General features: G+C 37.9%; 1 protein-coding gene across 4 annotated transcripts in view; it reads left to right on the plus strand.

Annotated features, from left to right (window-relative positions):
* The window catches only part of klhl13 (kelch-like family member 13), a gene marked incomplete at its 5' end in the record, with an annotated part of 33,925 nt that overhangs the window by 9,931 nt on the left and 5,386 nt on the right, over nt 1-18,608 (plus strand). For 2 of the 4 annotated variants that reach the window (XM_079248003.1, XM_079248006.1), the window contains 6 exons: nt 4,677-4,748; nt 9,385-9,526; nt 10,943-11,075; nt 13,004-13,200; nt 13,799-14,594; nt 16,407-16,520. In XM_079248003.1, the coding sequence (XP_079104129.1) occupies nt 4,677-4,748; nt 9,385-9,526; nt 10,943-11,075; nt 13,004-13,200; nt 13,799-14,594; nt 16,407-16,520 (1,454 nt within the window). The remainder of the gene's footprint in view (nt 1-4,676; nt 4,749-9,384; nt 9,527-10,942; nt 11,076-13,003; nt 13,201-13,798; nt 14,595-16,406; nt 16,521-18,608) is intronic. The other 2 variants (XM_079248005.1, XM_079248004.1) reach the window with 1 other exon arrangement.

The following is an 18,608-nucleotide window of genomic DNA, read 5'->3' on the forward strand; positions in this document are numbered from 1 at the left end:
ATATATATGTGTATATATATATATACATATACAGATCACACTAAAAGGAAGACAAAAAGATGCATAAAAGTGAAAGGAATAGTCGGGATATTGAAAAAAGTGATTTCGCATGAAGTGGAATTTTGGCCAAAAAAAGTGTTTTACAGGATTGGAGCAGAGTTTCCCAAAATGCCTATCAAGGTAGAAAATGTTTCAACCCCATCAGTGGGTCAGGGCCATCTTTTTATGCTTTCTTGCTCCGCTATTTCATGGAGGTCTTTCCTATGAAAGCTCATTCCCTGGTACCTGTTTGCTCTACTTACAAAGCTGCACACTCTGTACATACACACCCCTCGTCTAATGAAGAAGGTGCACCACATTGGAACAGTCATGGTAGTTAAATATGGAAATAAACTATATTATTGCTGATCCTACACATTTGGGGCATGACCTGCTATTCATTATGCACTCTTGTTTGGATTAAAAGAGATTAAACTTCTAGTATGTAGAGCTGTGCCTATTCTTATTTCAGTAAGGTGATATTATGCTAATCATTTTCATTGTTTTATTTTTAAACACCTCTGGCATTTATGTCTTTAATCTGAATTCAAATGTGGACTACAAGTACCCCGCTTAGCCTGCATTTGTCCAATAATTTCATAAGACTACAGCTACGATACAGCCCAACCAAAATTTTATGATGGCAGCTTAGTTAAGCTACTTGAAATGGTTAAAATATTTTTAATGCAATGTCTTTTTTTTATTCTCTTTGTTACTTAAAGACTAAATATAGTATACAGGGACAACTACGCTCATTAAAAGAGAGTGGAATAATTATCTGAAGATAATGGATATGGTAGATATGATAGCAAATAGCTAATCGGTAAACTTCAGGCTCGGAAATTTTCCTGACATTTTGCCAATTTGATACTAATTGGTTGTACCTTAGAATAAGTGATTTGAAATAAAATAAAAGGAAATGTTGGATTCAAAAAGAATAAATGACTGGGAGCTGTTCATTAATTTGGTTATTATTGGGCAAAACCATGGGCAAAACTTTGTGTAGGATTGTAGTATCTCTGTCTCATTTGGTAGAATTTTTGTCTGTAGTAGTCACAGACTGTGTTGCCTTATATTCAAAAGTGTTTTAAAAGTTACCTTGTATGTGGGTTTTTTTCCCCCCTTTTAAAGCACAAAAATCCATTTTACACTTATGGACGTTAAATGAATTGCAGGGGTGTTGTATTATATTGAATTACATCATACAGCACTTGAGGACTGCAGCAACATTAGATGCATTTCCCCCGACTAGGAGCTGGTCAGCATGTAGCTTTATTACATTTCTCTGTGCTGTGATTGAGGGGGCTCTTCAGTAAATGTGGCTGTCACTGTTTTGATTACAAAGACAAATAGAGAGTTCCCCCCTGACTCCAAATGCCTCGCCTCACTTCTGAGGTTCTCATTGCATTTCTTTTTTTCTTTTTTCATTTGATTCAGCTGCTGGATGTATGTTCATTAGCTAGACAATGGTAGGTTTATGATCTTTTTATTTGGCTTTATTAATATAACAAACTGACTTAACAGTGGATTCACACAGCATTTGATCCCTTTAGCTTTCACAAGATTTTATGCTGTGATTTTTAAATGGAAAGAGATTAATTAACTCTCAATAACTTCTTTTAAAAAGTGAGAAAAAAATATTCTCAGTGTTTCATTTTCCAAAACCTTTATACTGTTAAGATAATAGTTTTTATCCTTTTGGCAGAATGTCGTTTTTGGCTCACAAACATATGCATGAGTAATTCCCATCCCTCATGGTGGATGTTTCAAGCCTAGTCAAATTGGATGGGAAGCATCTTGTTGTCATTTTCCCTTCTCTTCACAAATATTAAATTTAAGTCTTAGCATGGACAAGGACATAATGGCTTCCAAGGCATTTGTCCATCGCACTCACACCATTATTTTCTTTACACTCAAATCCAAATCAGTTTGCTCGGAAAGTCTGCTTCATTTGGGGAATTGTGAAGGCGCAAATGATGTCTGATTTGCATCAAAGAAGCGTACTGAGCCTGCCTATAAAGGAAGATCTAGGTCGTTTCAAGAACGCCAAATACAGTGCACTGCATTGTGGGTAAACAACCAAAACATACTTTTATTAGGATAAGCGGCTCTGACCACGAAAAATGTCTTGTGCTTAAATATGGAAGAACTTTGTTGAAGTTCTCGTCTTTGAGCATGACACCAAAACTTCATTTTATTCAAATCTTTATTTTGAGAAGGTCCCCTTTCCGTCTGCATTGACCAACTTCCCTGTCTCTGGTGTTAAGAAGCACCCCAAGAGAATCGTGCTGCCATTTTCATGTTTCCAAATGGGGATAGTAATAATCCTGTTGTTTACAGTCACCTGATGCTAAACATTTAAGCTCTACTAATAAGATTAACTTAAAAAAATGTGATCCTGTGTACTGTAATGTAACCCACTGGTTTGTGGACTGTCATTTTGATGCTTTGTATTTCGTAGTATAGCTAGAGATGTCTTACTGGATATTAGAACGTTTGAAGGTAGAACTGGACAACGAGGCAAAAAAAACTTTCTTTGATATTGATCAGTCTCAGTTAGGATCATGACAGTATTTATTAATCTTGTTCATTTCAGAGTGTCCTTGTAATGTCCACAAGGGGAACCATGTCTTGTAATGCGAAGTATGAAACCTTTATAATAGCTTCGTCCTAATCTTTTTCTTTCTTTTTTGTGTTTTTTCTTTCATTCTGCGTTGATGTTGATGCAGCACGTCTGCCGGTGGTTGGTTCTGTTGCCTGTTGTAGCGTTCATAAAGGAAATACAAAGTTTGCACTCCTTCCTCACACTTTCTTGAATTAGTATTACTTCCATTCATGACTCCATTTAGTGAGAATGCTATATTAGTTGTCCAATTAAAGGTAACTGGAAAGCTGTGATAATTTCTTCAATGCAATGTGGTCTGATAACAGTTTGTCAGCAATAGACTGGAGAGAATTGTTCATCAGCCTTGCACACACTTTATTTAGACTGTCTGGCTTTCTTGCCCTTTTGCTTGCTGCCAATTGTGATTTAAAAAAAAAAAAAGAAGAAAAAAAAAGATTTTGAATCAGGGTGCAGCATCCTTCTGAGTAAAGCCTTAAAAACAGGATATAAATTTTAATTAACATTTGTTATTTTTAAAACTATAACTTAAATGCTCATTGTTGGTAATGGTACTGGTGATTTTTGTTAGAGAAGACGAAGCATGTGCATAATAAAAAATATTTTAACATTTGGATGGATGTAAGTACCAAACATTTTATACCATGTATGATTTGAGGGTGTTTTATCTTACAAACCACATGGTCATAAGAAAACTCATAGCTTAGCATGAAATCTCAGATAAAAAAGACACATTGTCTTTATCTTCCTTAACTGTCATTGGGTGAGGGATGTTTTCACTATTTCCACTGCTACAAAGCGACTAACTTACTTACAGCCTTGTTTCTTCATGTTTTACATGTCTCAGGCTGAGACCAAAACCTAAAGTCACTCTGCTGCTCACCCAGACTGTTACTGATATATAAAGGAGATCTCAAGCATTGTGTTGTCTGAAGTGGCTGCTGGCTTCACAGAATCTAAAAACAAAAGCTTTCTTTTGTACCACCCATGGCAGGGTAATTGAGATTCTTTCTTTAGCTCACATGTTATCAATGTGCCATCAAGCTCCTACGGTAATTGAAGATCCAAGAAACAGCCATATTTTAATTAAGCATATGCTCAAGCACAGGTCCCTTGTGATAGCAGCAAAAATGAAAGGGATTTGGCTTAATCTATAATTTATCTCTTCATATCCAGTGTGTGGTTTTGTGTTTTGTATTGGAGCCGTTTATATGAAAGACTTGAAAAAAGCTTCCTTTAATAATTTAATTTAGCCTAATTTGTGACTTCTGGTATGATGGTGTGTCGTCTGGCAGGTATTATGATGCATGGCTTAGAATGAGGGTTTGTCAGTTTTCCAGTGAATGAAATTAAATGAAATCTTCATCTTGGAGGGAAATTACGATGCTGTAGTTTGTATTTTTATTTAAAAATAGAAAATAAATTGAGGAAGGCAATTCTTTGTTCCTCAGGGGAATGACTGCTGGCAGGACTGATCTTCGCTACCTTTCTGTCTTACATTGGACTGAAGCCTCAGACTGAACACAGGGTTGCTTTTCACTTTGTTGTGTAGAGGATGTAAATAATCACTTTTCTGAACAATCTGCTCGCGTGCCCCCAGAGTTACCCCCTAGCACAAAACCAGCCATCTTGAGTAGTTTGTTCCATCTCTTTATTCTGGTACTGATGCTGCTGCCCCAGTAGCTGGCTGTAAAGATGATTGCACTTTCTGCAAAAGACTTCAAATTTAAAAAACCAGGTCATGAAATTTTTGTAAACTCACCATGAAGACACGGTAAAGAGTTGATATGAGTAGCTTGATATTCTCGAGGCTTCTAAATTTACTCATTGTTATGCATCCTAACTATTTTTGTATTTGTCAGTAATAAGCTGTGCTGATTCCTTCTGATGATTAACTTCAAGCTGTCCCTGCTCACTGGTTTCTGATTCAACTAGAAATTCAGTGCCTTTTCTCTTTAAGTTAAACATTTATGTTGGATGCTGTAGCCTTGTCTCCTTTGTTTCGTTCCGGCAGCCACCAACACTCCTTTATGGTTTGGACAACCCACTCACTCCTGGCTGCCAGTCCGACTTACCACCTGACGGGGTAAATGTACAAGTACATTGCCTGTGCTCTGTGTCAGTGTGATTGTGAATGCTGGTTAAACCATCAGTGTTTAGTGTTAATGGTGTTCACAAATTCCCTGTAGAAAGTCCATTGTCATCTCTTTGTTACTTTAAAAAAGCAAAGTGATTTTATTAATTATGCCATCCTTTCATCATTTAGGAAATTATATTTAAAGTGTTGGTTACAAAGGTTTGTTCGTAACAGACCTTAAGCACGTGTAGTTCTAATCTCATAGTTGCTTCTGTGGTGGTAGAATCTCCTAGAATCTGTGCCTATTTTGTCTTTGTTCATAATCTATCCTTTTCGGTCTTCCTAACTATTCTTTAATCCAGCATGCAAATGGAATGAGAAGTGGATTCAACCCATTCTTCTCCCGTTTGTCCATCAGAAACCCTCAATGTCTTTTGACCTAATGCTTAAAGTCTCGAGGAATAACTGCTGTCAACTTTAAGTTTGTCTTGTGTTCAAATACAAAGCTGAGAAGGAAAGAATGTTTTTGAAGGAACACCAGGATGTCAAAGCTCCCCCCCAAAGTTTATTTAAAAAGTAATAAAAGGAGCATTTCTTTTCCACAGTTTGTGCTTATCCAAAATTTATTGTAGTTTCACTTAAGTTATATAAATTTCTGTCTTCTTTTAACCACATTAAACAAGAAAAAGAAAAGTTGCTTTTCTCTGATTGTTTCTTTACAATAAATGTAAAATGACATTAGCTTTTTATTATGCCAAATAAATCATTACTTTTGAGTGACTGTTACAGTTTACATCTTTTTTTTTTTTTACATCTTGTTCTTGTTACATCTTTTATCCTGGTCTCTTTTTTTTAAATTTATTTTTTTATTTTTTTTTTATTAAACAAAGCAACCTTCACGTACCAAAGTATGACAGAAGCACTTACAGACCAAAATGCAAATTAATATATTGTTTATTATGGGGAGGAAGTTGTGGATGTAGGTATGGTTTAGAATTACCATGGTTAAAAAGTGTTGCATTGGAAAGACCAAAATGATGTTGAACTGTGGCACACACTTATAACTGTGTTAAGGTGGAAAAAATGTAAATTTATGGGAGATTCTTTATATTAAGAATATTCATTAACTCCTTAATGTTTTTAGTTATGACCTGCAGCACTTGAAACTAAATGTAGATGTGCACCATCCCTCATGTTTGTATTGCTCTTTTTTCAAAGAGGAATGTATTAGAAAGAAAGATTGTATTCTGCCATATTGATAAATAAACTAAAGACAGAATTGCGAGATTGACGGTAGCTTTCCTTATGCGTTGCAGCTAAAATCTGTTTTATTAAAAAAAGATGGGGATAATATCCCTTCAAAGAACATGGAACGGTTACATACAAATTTTACAGCGACAAATCAAATGTTCAGCCACCATTAAACCTCAAATTACTTCATTATATAAACAGTTCATCCAAAAACCATTAGTCCTCTACATCTGAAGAGCACTGTCTGCTCGCAGGCCTGTTTGAAGACACAAATTTACTGCTGTGCTGAGCTAGACATTTCAGTTAAAGAATATTTTATCAAAACCAGACCAGTCTTCACATGAAAATGAACACTTTTTAGGCCCCCAATGCCACATTCATTGAGTGTGCTGTAGTCTATGTATCCCACAGAGAATAGTTGTAATAGTTCAAGCCTAGTTTTTCATTCAGTATTCATTGACATTCTGCCCAGATCACCTCTTCCTGAGAAGCGGGTTAAGACACTTTACACAGAAGAGCTCCATCACGATCACTCACTAGTCATTGCTTTTGGTATTGCATTAGCTTCATCTTACTAAAAGAAATGACTTGCCTATTTGTAATTTTGCTCTCTTAAACTGCTGTAAGAAATGGGATCTTTCACATTCTTTCAACAAATTATACTCTACACCAAAGTCAGCTGTTTCTGTTTCACAGATTAGGCAATTTTGTTTTAAAGGAGGTGCATCCAATTTAAAGTAGTCCATAAGGCTTTCATTTTAAAACTGTAGACACAGTTATATAGAAAATTGAAAAGGTTCAGCTGCTTTTTATTGACCCACAGCTTATTGTTATTGCTTACGCAAATGAGTTAAATTTTTTAATGTCACGTTTGTCTGCACACAGTGTGCATTTTCTAACAGTATTCCTCTTGGAGCACAGAGTTGCACTTTGCGTCTTCATTCTCAGTGGAGCAGTTAAGAGATATTGCAAAGTATTACATCAGATGTCAATGTCCTAGTTGTATACATTTTTATCTTTTTACATGTTTTGGCTAATCTGTTATAGTGTAAATTACTGTGATTTAGATAAAGATGATAAAAAATATAGTGTTTTTTTAAAATGAAAACTGGTTTAAAAAGTTTCCAGTTTTGCTGCAAAGCAGCATTGTCAGATTCAGTCATCGCTATCCGTGTTTCATCTTCTTAACCGTTTCCCTGTATCTCCCAGTTCTGAAAACGTGCACATTACTGCCCGTGTAATTGGGTTTAAGACACGCTAATTCTAAAATTGAGGGATCTTTTCATTGCTTTTTTGAGGCTCATTTCAAAATCTTTTTATTTTGTCATTTACCTCAGACATTTCAAATCTATGTGCAGTTTATTAAAACACAAAGCTCCCACACTCATTCGTGACTGTCTTCAGTTAGAGGTTTCACCACATGTAACTATGCATCCTGTATCTCAATACATCTCTGGGAGATATTTTTTTTCATGCACGAAAAAAATATTTTTAGCATGATCTTGAAAGCAGCCATTTCATTTAACTACTTAACTACATTTAGCACGAGTTGATATTTTACCCTAATATTTACATCTTATTTTCAGTCTCAGAACATGGCTGATGGTGTCAGATGGTCAAATTGTTCATTGCAAATTGTAGTTCACTAGTGCTGGATGGAGCAAATAAATTTCAAATTGCTGTGATATCCCTGGATATGGAGAAAGAAATGTATATTGAATTACGTTAAACAGACAGATTACTAGTAACAACTAACATGCAAAGTCTAAATTAGGTATTGTATTGTCACAGCTCTCTGGAACTCTATTTTCCAGATGCCATTCCCTCTTTTTCTTTATTTTTGTCTCTTCAGTCACAATTTAGAGGTGTGTTTCGTGTTTAGTCCAGTTGTGATCTCGTGACTCAAAAGGCTATATGAAATTAGGTGTATCAGTTTTCACACTCGTACATAAACCATTCATTTGCTGCGTTTACAAGGGAGTTCGATTAATTCAGAATAAAAGTGAATTCCACTTTAAACTCATGAAAAATCACCATGTAAGCACTTAATTCCTAATGCAAATTCCTATTCAGAATCAAACCTAATTCCGATGTTAGTGGCTGGTTTATTTGCATTTTAACTGCAATCTGTTTAATTACTCTGTCATGTAAAGCTTTATTCCACTCTAAATTAATCCCAGTCATTCTGCGCATGCTCGTTACCTTGTTCTTTCCTGATGACGCGCGTTGTTTTACCTCCTCTGTTCGATCTGTCTTTCTTTTTTTTCTCCTCAGTTGCTGCAAAAAGTGAAGTAGTATGCTCGTATTGAGCTGGTGCTTCAAATTTATAATAAAAATAGTGGCGAAACTGGTTCTTTATAATGTAGTTTTTACAAGTTACGACTGAAAAGACGAGAAGCAAGGAGCAGACTTTGTTTATTTACGGTAAATGTCATACATCATGTGGACCCTCTGTCCAATCAGAACCCTTCCCAACCCGCCACTCGAAAGAGTGATTAAGTGAGGACGTGTTTCATGTAAACCTTTATTCGGAATTATTTTCATGTAATCTCGTAGGAAAATACGTTAATTCCGAATTGTAAATTCATCATGTAACCGTAGCCATTGTTCTCTTGCGTCCCGTTGATGAAGACATTGTCATCCGAGAGGAAATCGCTGCCATAAGAATAAAAATATGTTGACGCAGTGAGGTTATCCATCAGGACCATCATGTATTGATTTGAAGGGACCTTGACCTCTGAGAGGAAATTAATTCAAGCTATGGCAGCAGAGAATTAGTGGGGAAAAAAAATCAAGTTTTTTTTTTTTTTTATCTATTGATTATTGAAAATAAATTTTGAGTTGAGCGTCTCACCAAGAGGCAATTTAATGGGTGAACATGCCTGTGTTAAAAAGTGTTCATAGATGCATGCTTGGTATAACTGCTCATCACCTCTTAGTTTGTATGAATGCCTGGGGTGTCTCAAGATTTACAACATGGAAACCGAAACTTCCAAGTAATTACATAACTCTTATATAAGTCATTCTCTTCCCTCATTTCAATGTGCTGCTTAATGTGTGTATTAGACATTTGCTCTGATTTTATGTCCATTTCCTTTGTGAGTGACCTTTAGTTATGTTGTATGCCCTAAGGCAGGTAGGAAAATGACATTTTTGCTTCCCTAGTCACAGTTTTTACCTGGTGATTCAGTCTTGACCTCCAACTTTTAGGAGTTTGTCTTACAACTAGGTTACCACCCCCAAAAGGTCCTCATGTACTGTCACTTTGAAAACTTGTCCTACTTTCTATAAGCTAAAATTAGAGGGAAACGCAAGTACTTGTGACCTTTTTTGAAGTAAAAACATGTCCTTTTTCTCCTTTTTCTTTTTTTTTTTCCTCCCCCCACCACAACAGATCCCTAGTGGAGGACGACGACGCTCACATGAAAGTCGCTCTGGGTTATGGTGATATGGGCATTTCTGCTCATCTTCAGGCATCAAAGACTGGAAACACTCGATTTTTCACAAGCAACACACATAGCACAGTGGTTCTTCAGGTGAGAGTTCAAATAAATGACAGCAGTGCCGTATGTAAATGCTTAGTCAAATGTCATCTGTGTGTCTACAGAGCTTTATTTAAGCTCTTGGTTTGGAAGCTGGCTTGACATTGACCAAGAATTCTTAGCATCAAAACAGGAAGCATATCAAGCCCTATACAACCTTCTTCTTCTTGCCTCTTGCCTTACTCGAGACATTATTTCTAATATTCAATAAGGATGTAGTCCATATTGAATTTCTGTGCCGTTTGACACAGTAAAATCTTTACAGCATCAGAAAGCCTATATTATGTATTACTGGTCACAATTCCTAATAGGTTAATTAATATTTTAGCAGTTAACGAAAAGCATTTGGGATTTGGTGTCTTTAATTCGACTTAATGAGTGCAGTCTGAATATTATAATGTACTGCTGTAAGTGTAACATAGTACTCCCAGTTACCACTTCTTCTTTCACAGTAAGAGGTTTTCTAACAGTTTGCACATATTTAGTTTTATTTATTGAGCCTTCTGCATTCAGGAATGGGCAGAAATCTAAATGGTTGCTTCAGCTTGACACCACTGATTGGTGGATATTTAGGATCCTCCTTAAAAATGTGTCAGAGGATGCTGGGATTGCGCTGTTTGCCGCAACGGCAGTGGTTGTCCTTGGTCACCAGCTCTCATTGAAAATGAGCAGCCCATGACTGCATTTGCTGCTCATTAATCTTTTTGCTGCCACAGCACAGTAAGAGAATGATAATGATTTTTCTAGCCTATCTGATCTTACATCATGTCAGTAGAATCTGTTAGGCTTAGCTAGGTGGTGCATTTGTAAGGAAAGCTCACCCCTTTATAATGTCACTTTGAGTTGCTGTTAATAAGTTAATCGTCTAGTGTTGGATTTTTGTCTTTTGGGCTATTTATACTACCTGCTGTTTCATAAGATATGTGGTGGGAAGTACAATCAGGGTATAAAAGTGGGCTTAAAATCAACGGCCTCCCCATCGAGAAACTGTATTATTTTGTGATCTTAAAATATTAAATGCTGTACAGTTCTACATGTAATTTTACATCTCACTATGTTCTAGTGCCTACAAGAGGAAAAAAAGCTGTTTATATAGCTGTTGTTTCAGTAAAAACCAGCTACGTGCAAGAAGAACACTGGTACCAATCAGAAAGACAGCTCAACTAACCGAAGAGCACTGTCACCTATAATTTAGGCTCCATGAGGTCGTTTCTCACCAGCAGTTTATCCTCACTTCATTTTTCAAGAGCTTATGTAATCACACTTAGTCTGGTTTTGTTTCAGCTGGGGTGTCCCCCTCTGGAATAAAATCACTACATAGTTCACATCCCTCCAGCTAAAGTCAAAACACGTAACTTCAACTGTTCCTTTTTTCACACAACATTTATCCCTCTTCTCTTTTCGATTCAGGGATTTGACCAGCTGAGGATAGAAGGTTTACTATGTGACGTCACACTGGTGGCTGGGGATGGTGATGAAGCTTTCCCTGTGCACCGTGCAATGATGGCCTCCTCCTCAGACTACTTTAAAGCCATGTTCACAGGTGGGTTTACTTGTCTCTTGCCATGGTACCTGTTTGACTGTGAATTGTCAGTGCACTGTCATTGATTGATCGTGCGCTCTCATTTCTTTTCTAGTTTTTTACATCCTGAGAAATTACGAACGCTGTCATTGTGTCTGTCTTTCCGAACCTCCCCATCACTATGCTTTAATGTGCAAGGTCATTTGTCATTTGTATACAAGAAGTACCTTGGAATACCTTTGAAACACCTCAGATGAGTTGCACTAGTTTTTTCCCCCCTTTTTTTCAAAACTATATGCAGCAAGAGAATGACTGTGTTTTGAATTTTGAATGCATAATGTGTGTGTGTGTGTGCGTGTGCGTGTGTGTGTATATATATTATTTATTTATATATATATATATATATATATATATATATATATATATATATATATATATATATATATATATATATATATATATATATACACATATATATATACATATATATATACACACTGCTCAAACAAATAAAGGGAACACTTTAGTAACACGTTGTAGATCTGAATGAATTAAATATTTCAATTAAATACTGTGTTCTTTCCATAGTTGAATGTACTGACAACAAAATCACAAAAATTATCAATGAAAATCAAATGTATCAACCCATGATGGTCTGGATTTTGAGTTGTACTCAAAATGAAAGGAAAAACGCACTATAGGCTGATCCAACTTTGATGTAATGTCCTTTAAACAAGTCAAAATGAGGCTCAGTAGTGTGTGTGGCCTCCGCGTACCTGTATGACCTCCCGACAATGCCTGGGCATCCTCCTGATGAGGCAGCGGATGTTCTCCTGAGGGATCTCCTCCCAGACCTGGACTAAAGTATCCGCCAACTCCTGGACAGTCTGTGGTGTAACTTGGCGTTGGTGGACGGAGCGAGACATGATGTCCCAGATGTGCTCAGTTAGATTCAGGTCTGGGGAACGGGCGGGCCAGTCCATAACATCAATGCCTTCATGTTGCAGGAACTGCTGACACACTCCAGCCACATGAGGTCCAGCATTGTCTTGCATTAGGAGGAACTCAGGGCCAACCGCACCAGCATATGGTCTCACAAGGGGTCTGAGGATCTCATCTTGGTACCTAATGGCAGTCAGGCTACCTCTGGCGAGCACATGGAGGGCTGTATGACCCTCCAAAGAAATGCCACCCCACACCATTACTGACCCACTGCCAAACTGGTCATGCTGGAGGATGTTGCAAGCAGCAGAGCGTTCTCCACGGCGTCTCCAGACTCTGTCACGTCTGTCACATGTGCTCAGTGTGAACCTGCTTTCATCTGTGAAGAGCACAGGGCACCAGTAGCGAATTTGCCAATCTTGTTGTTCTCTGGCAAATGCCAAACATCCTGCACGGTGTTGGGCTGTAAGCACAACCCCCACCTGTGGACATCAGGCCCTCATACCACCCTCATGGAGTCTGTTTCAGACTGTTTGCGCAGACACATACACATTTGTGGATTACTGGAGCTCATTTTGCAGGTCTCTGGCAGTGCTCCTCCTGTTCCTCCTTGCACAAAGGAGGAACAGGTCCTGCTGCTGGGTTGTTGCCCTTCCATGGCCTCCTACACGTCTCCTGATGTACTAGCCTGTCTCCTCCATGCTCTGGACACTACGCTGACAGACACAGTAAACCTTCTTGCCACAGCTCACATTGATGTGCCATCCTGGATGAGCTGCACTACCTGAGTCACTTGTGTGGGTTGTAGACTCCGTCTCATGCTACCACTAGAGTGAAAGCACCAGCAAATAGTTACTCAGAGCTTGATTTATGATACAAAATCTTACTTGGAGCTTTAGCTTTTATATATAATGTAATGCATAATGCAATACAGACGATGTATTACCATGTGTAACCATTAGTTATATGTTACTATCCTATTTCTTTGTTTCTTATTTTTTATGCAGGTGGAATGAAAGAACAAGATTTAATGTGCATCAAGCTTCATGGAGTAAACCGAATAGGCCTGAAGAAGATAATTGACTTTATCTACACAGCAAAGTTGTCACTTAACATGGAGAATCTGCAAGACACACTTGAGGCAGCCAGCTTCTTACAAATCCTTCCTGTTCTGGACTTTTGCAAAGTCTTTCTTATTTCCGGGGTAAGCAGGCAGATGCACAAGACTAAGCTGCACTTAACAGTGGAGTGCACCGCTCTTCCTTTTTCTTTAAAAGACCAAAACCAAATGTGAATTATTTATCAGTGACTTAAGAAAAGAAAAAAAATCAGTGATTGTCTCAAATAATTGGATCTGACAATTAGAATAAAAAACAAACAAAAAATGCATTCTAAATTTTGTAAATGGCTGAATCTTATAAACTCAGGTCATTCAAATTCCTCTATTTAAGCTGATTTCATGTGGAATACTGTTTATTCTGTGCCTAACTGAATTCAAATAAATATCTTAATGAAGCAGGCAAAGATCAAATATTTATATCTCTCGAGCACTGAATATTTACGTGCTTGTTTTCTAAGCTCATATTGACCCCTTGTAAAATCTAACTTATCATAATTGGAAATTTAAATATTACTGTGCACAACCTTATAAACTTTATGTAAATGACTCCTACTGCAGCATCCCTCTATGGCATTTTGATTGCTTCTGCTTAAATACACCTTTTTGCACAAATTAAAAAGGCCCCATAGTTAGCCGTTTTTTGTGTAAGCTTCAGTATTCTTACTTTATGTTTCTTTTGCAGGTTTCTCTCGACAACTGCGTTGAAGTGGGTCGTATAGCTAACACGTACAACCTGACAGAGGTTGACAAATACGTCAACAACTTTATCCTGAAGAATTTCCCCTCGTTGTTGGGCACGGGAGAATTTGTCAAGCTCCCATTTGAACGGTTGGCTTTTGTACTGTCCAGTAACAGCTTGAAACACTGCACTGAGCTGGACCTGTTCAAGGCTGCTTGCCGCTGGCTACGCTATGAAGATGGTCGTATGGACTATGCCCCGAAGCTTATGAAAAATATCCGCTTTCCCCTCATGAACCCACAGGAACTCATCAATCATGTGCAAACAGTGGACTTTATGCGCACAGACAACACCTGCGTCAACCTCCTCTTGGAAGCTAGCAATTACCAAATGATGCCCTACATGCAGCCAGTTATGCAGTCAGAACGGACAGCCATCCGCTCGGATAGTGCCCACCTGGTCACTTTGGGTGGTGTTCTGCGCCAGCAGCTAGTTGTGAGTAAGGAGCTGCGTCTGTTTGATGAAAAGGCTCATGAGTGGAAGGCGCTGGCACCCATGGATGCACCTCGCTATCAACATGGCATCGCAGTCATCGGGAACTTTCTTTATGTCGTGGGTGGCCAAAGCAACTATGACACCAAAGGCAAAACAGCAGTGGACACAGTGTTCCGGTACGACCCTCGCTACAACAAATGGATGCAGGTGGCATGCCTTAATGAGAAACGCACCTTCTTCCACCTCAGCGCGCTAAAGGGACACCTCTACGCTGTCGGTGGAAGGAATGCTGCTGGAGAGCTCGGTAGGTTTATGTCCACAACTCCACTGTTTTCTTTGCTTAAAATCAACAACAGAGGATTTTAATATTCAGATATTACCCATTTAATATGAAGGAGTAATACAGGCCAGTGTGCTCTTTAATCAGGCAGTGTGCATTCTCATTGCCTACACATCATTTACTGCTTTAATGTGCCACATGCATAATCTGTTATTGAATTAGATTTAGAGGATAACCACATCATCACAAACATGCTTCCAATTTGGTATAATCTATTACAGAAACATTTCAACACATGCAGAATTAATTCCAGGCGTGACTGTCTCAGGGGTGTAGTTTGACATTGCATGCTGTGCTGGTACAAATAATATTGAGTTGTAAGTCCTAGGATCCACTTGGAGTGGGGACAGGAGCTGTAGGGAGTGAAGCATGTATGCAGTTTAAAGTTTTTATAAAGGTGTCAGATCATATCACCTAGATTCAGTGATCTCATGGTTCTCATAGCTAAAACCTTGTTCTGGTAATTCTCAATTCATAATTTTTCCGTTTAGTAAAACACAGATGTGTTTTATATATTTATATGTATACTTTGTAGTTAAACTTGTGATGCCCAGTTACCAATGTGGAATCTCTGCACCCATAACTGTAGACCACAGGGAGGTGCCACCCAGTACTTAAATTCAGCTGTAAAGCTTGGACAGACAGAAAAAAGGAGCTGTCTTCTCTTCTGGGTTATAATTAGACTAAAGAACACAGCCCCAGTTCTTTGCCTGTCTACACAACAGCCTTCTTCAGCTTTACGTTGTACTGCCTTTTCACTGCATGTGGTTCAGTCCTCATGTATTTCTGGATGTGCCCTGCCCCTCTATCATGTTTGTTTACTCTGGATGGGTCATACGGGTGTGGTTTTATTGTTGTGCCTGAAATCCCCAGATTTGAGAAGAAAATCCCTACTGTATGAAGATGCATATTTATAATGGAAAGCTTTTAGGCTTTATTAGTACACATTACTTCTTTTTGGCTACGTAATCACCATTCCCATCTAAGTTCAATAAGTTGTTCAAATTTCTAAAATAAAGAAGCTAGGGATTAAAAAGTTTGAATGTTTTTTTTAAGCTCTGTCATTCATTTGTGGGGTCTCAACATGCTCTGCCTCATTCTTTTAAATCACCTGGCATGTCTCAGTGGGTTTGAGAGATATTGATTACTTTGTACTTTTATGTACTTTGTATAAAAACAGATATTTTGTGCATCAGCTCACAACTTGTCTGTTATCTGAAAGTAAAGTGTTTTTTATCCTGTTAATTATCGGTTGCATGCACCACAGTGTTCCAGTTGGACTGCACGTCTGTGCCTCTCCTTCCATCGAGCCATAGCGTTTGAAGTCTTTTCTTTGACATGAAGAACTACTGATGTCTCTGTCCAACTTGTTTTGAACCCAGTCACATCTTTATTTCAAGCCTGCAATGAGCTTGTTTACCCTTGTAGCGCCTTATGGGGGTCTCTTAGTCACCAATCACCCATCTGTGATCATCATTCATGAACTGCAGGGTCCCTGTTCTTGGTTCTTTTGGATTTTTGCGAAAGCATCCTTGGGCACTGAAAGATAAAGGATCTTAACAATCTCCCTTTTTCCTGTGCAGTCAGTGTATTCACCACTGGTGGGGTTGTGTGGATGTGTACTCCATATTTAAATCTGTGTTTTGGCTCCCACGCTGAGACCCTCCAAGGCCTCATTTGCTGCTGTTTGTCCTCCTTAGTTGTGTCTTGACCTACTTTCTACTAATACAGTCTTTTTCTTCTTTTTTTTTTTTTCCTTTCGTCTTTTTCTTCAAGCTACGGTGGAGTGCTACAACCCAAGGACAAATGAATGGACGTATGTTGCCAAAATGAATGAGCCACATTATGGGCATGCTGGGACGGTGTATGGTGGTTATATGTATATTTCAGGTAAGTGACTCTGGGGAGTTTTTATGGCTTTGTAATCAGCTGAATATAAAGCAAGTTAAAAATTGATTGCATTGCACTTGAAATTGGAATGGAAGTAATTATCCACTTGGAAATCAGTAGTTGGGGTCACGATTATAACATAAAAATCATAAAAGGACATTTTTATTTTGCATTTGGACATAAAGAGAACATTCCAGTTTTTCAGAGTTTTCAATAAGACCAGAGAGTTTTCAGTCTCCTAGCGCTGGATATTGATATATGCTGAGTTTGCTACATTATATAGAAAGAGTGCCCTTCGCTCTTATATTCTTTGGCAAATCAATCCTCACACTACTCCTTCTTCTGTGCCGAGTACACTTTCGAAGTACGCGAGGGTCCAGCGCTTTGGGGCACACAGTAAGATACCAGCTTGTACCTTTGAGCAGTCATAACTTGTTCTTGAGGCGTCACATCAGCACTTGTTCACTTCCTACGATTGAAAACAAATCCTGCGGTATGGAGATGAGCCCTAGTTTCTCAGTGTGACTAATCCAGAGCGATGCTACAAAAGAGGGGAAGGTTGGTGGTGGAGGGGAATTTGGAAGGATTGAGCAAAATAGAGGGCTGAAGCCTGTGTAGGAGGTGTAACGCAGAACAGACACTTCTAATCCCTTCTGGCCATGGGCACAATCATCATTCTGCAACACATGGGCAATAAACAGTGTTGCTCACAAACACGCACAAACTAAATCTTCAGCGAAGGAGAGAGGAGGCAAAAAGGTAGCTTGTTGTCACACGTCACTCTGAATGTAAGAGCTGTATGACAATTTGTCTGACTTGTTTATGACTGAATACATGAAGGATCTGTAAAGCTCTGTTTAAATCACACATCAAATAGAAATGTAATAAGCAGGTCATACTCATCACTCAGATCGTTGGGTCGCAACAGAAAAGAGGCTGAATACACAGCTTTGATTTAAAAGGGGGAAAAAAAAAAAAAAAGGTTTATTACCAACAGCAAAGCAACCAAGAGCAGGGGAGGAAATCTGCATGTAAAGCACATCAGGAGCAGCCAAAGCAGCCAAATAGAACAATTAATCCCAGCTACATCTCGTGCAGAGACGAAGAGGAACACTAACAATACAAAATAATATAGTTGTTTATTTTATTTTTAATTTGTCAAATAAATGTAAGGGATGGCAGCTTTCTAGAACAAACTATCATATTGTGCTTTTTATTCTGTTATTTCTCCTTCCTACTCCACTGTATCAGACTTATTAGCATAGCATATGCAGAATACAGTCAGGTTGTAAATAAATATGTAATTGGCTCAAAATGTCATGAGAACAATAAAGATGGGAATTCATTAAAAAAAACGTGCATTGTTAGATTAATTTGATTTATTTTATACTCGGTGATGAGACCATTTAACCAATATTATAGAATCATTAAGATGTGTTTAATGAAGTAAAAATGAATAAAGGGAAACAAAAATCCTCACAAGGAATTATGTATTTACACTGAGAATGGATGCTCACCCTCAAACATCATGTCTTCATATAGACATTATTTCCCTTCCTTCATTTAAAATGTTCCAGTGTTTAATTTGGATTGAAAAGTACCATCCATAAACTGTCTACATAAGTGGGATTATTTTTATTTGTTTATTTTAAAGAGACATCAATATTTTACTGTTTGTTACATATCATGCTTTAGACTTACAAAAAATTCAATATTGAAAGTAGGAAACTAGTAAAAGCAGGAGTTAAGAATAATAAAATGTTGACAAGCTCTTTGCACCAGTATTGTGGCTTTTTGCAATGTGAGGTTACATTAATGATGTGTGGAACTAACAGGATATTAGTGCTTCAGCTATCAGATTTTTTATTATGATTTAGGTCGTTGGCACAAAAGCTGAATTAGCAATGCATGCAGCACTTCATTATTATCCAACTCTGACTTACTGGAAAAAGGCCAGAAACTATCTTAAAACATCTTTGTCATCATTGTTTATGTAAACAGCTTTAATTAGCTGATCTGCTGCATGGCAAGAATGTGGGAATATTTGGGACCACACAGACTGACTTTTTTTTTTTTTTTTTTTTCTTT

The sequence above is a fragment of the Telmatherina bonti genome (assembly GCF_933228915.1).
Source record: "Telmatherina bonti genome assembly, chromosome: 10".
NCBI lineage: Eukaryota > Metazoa > Chordata > Actinopteri > Atheriniformes > Telmatherinidae > Telmatherina > Telmatherina bonti.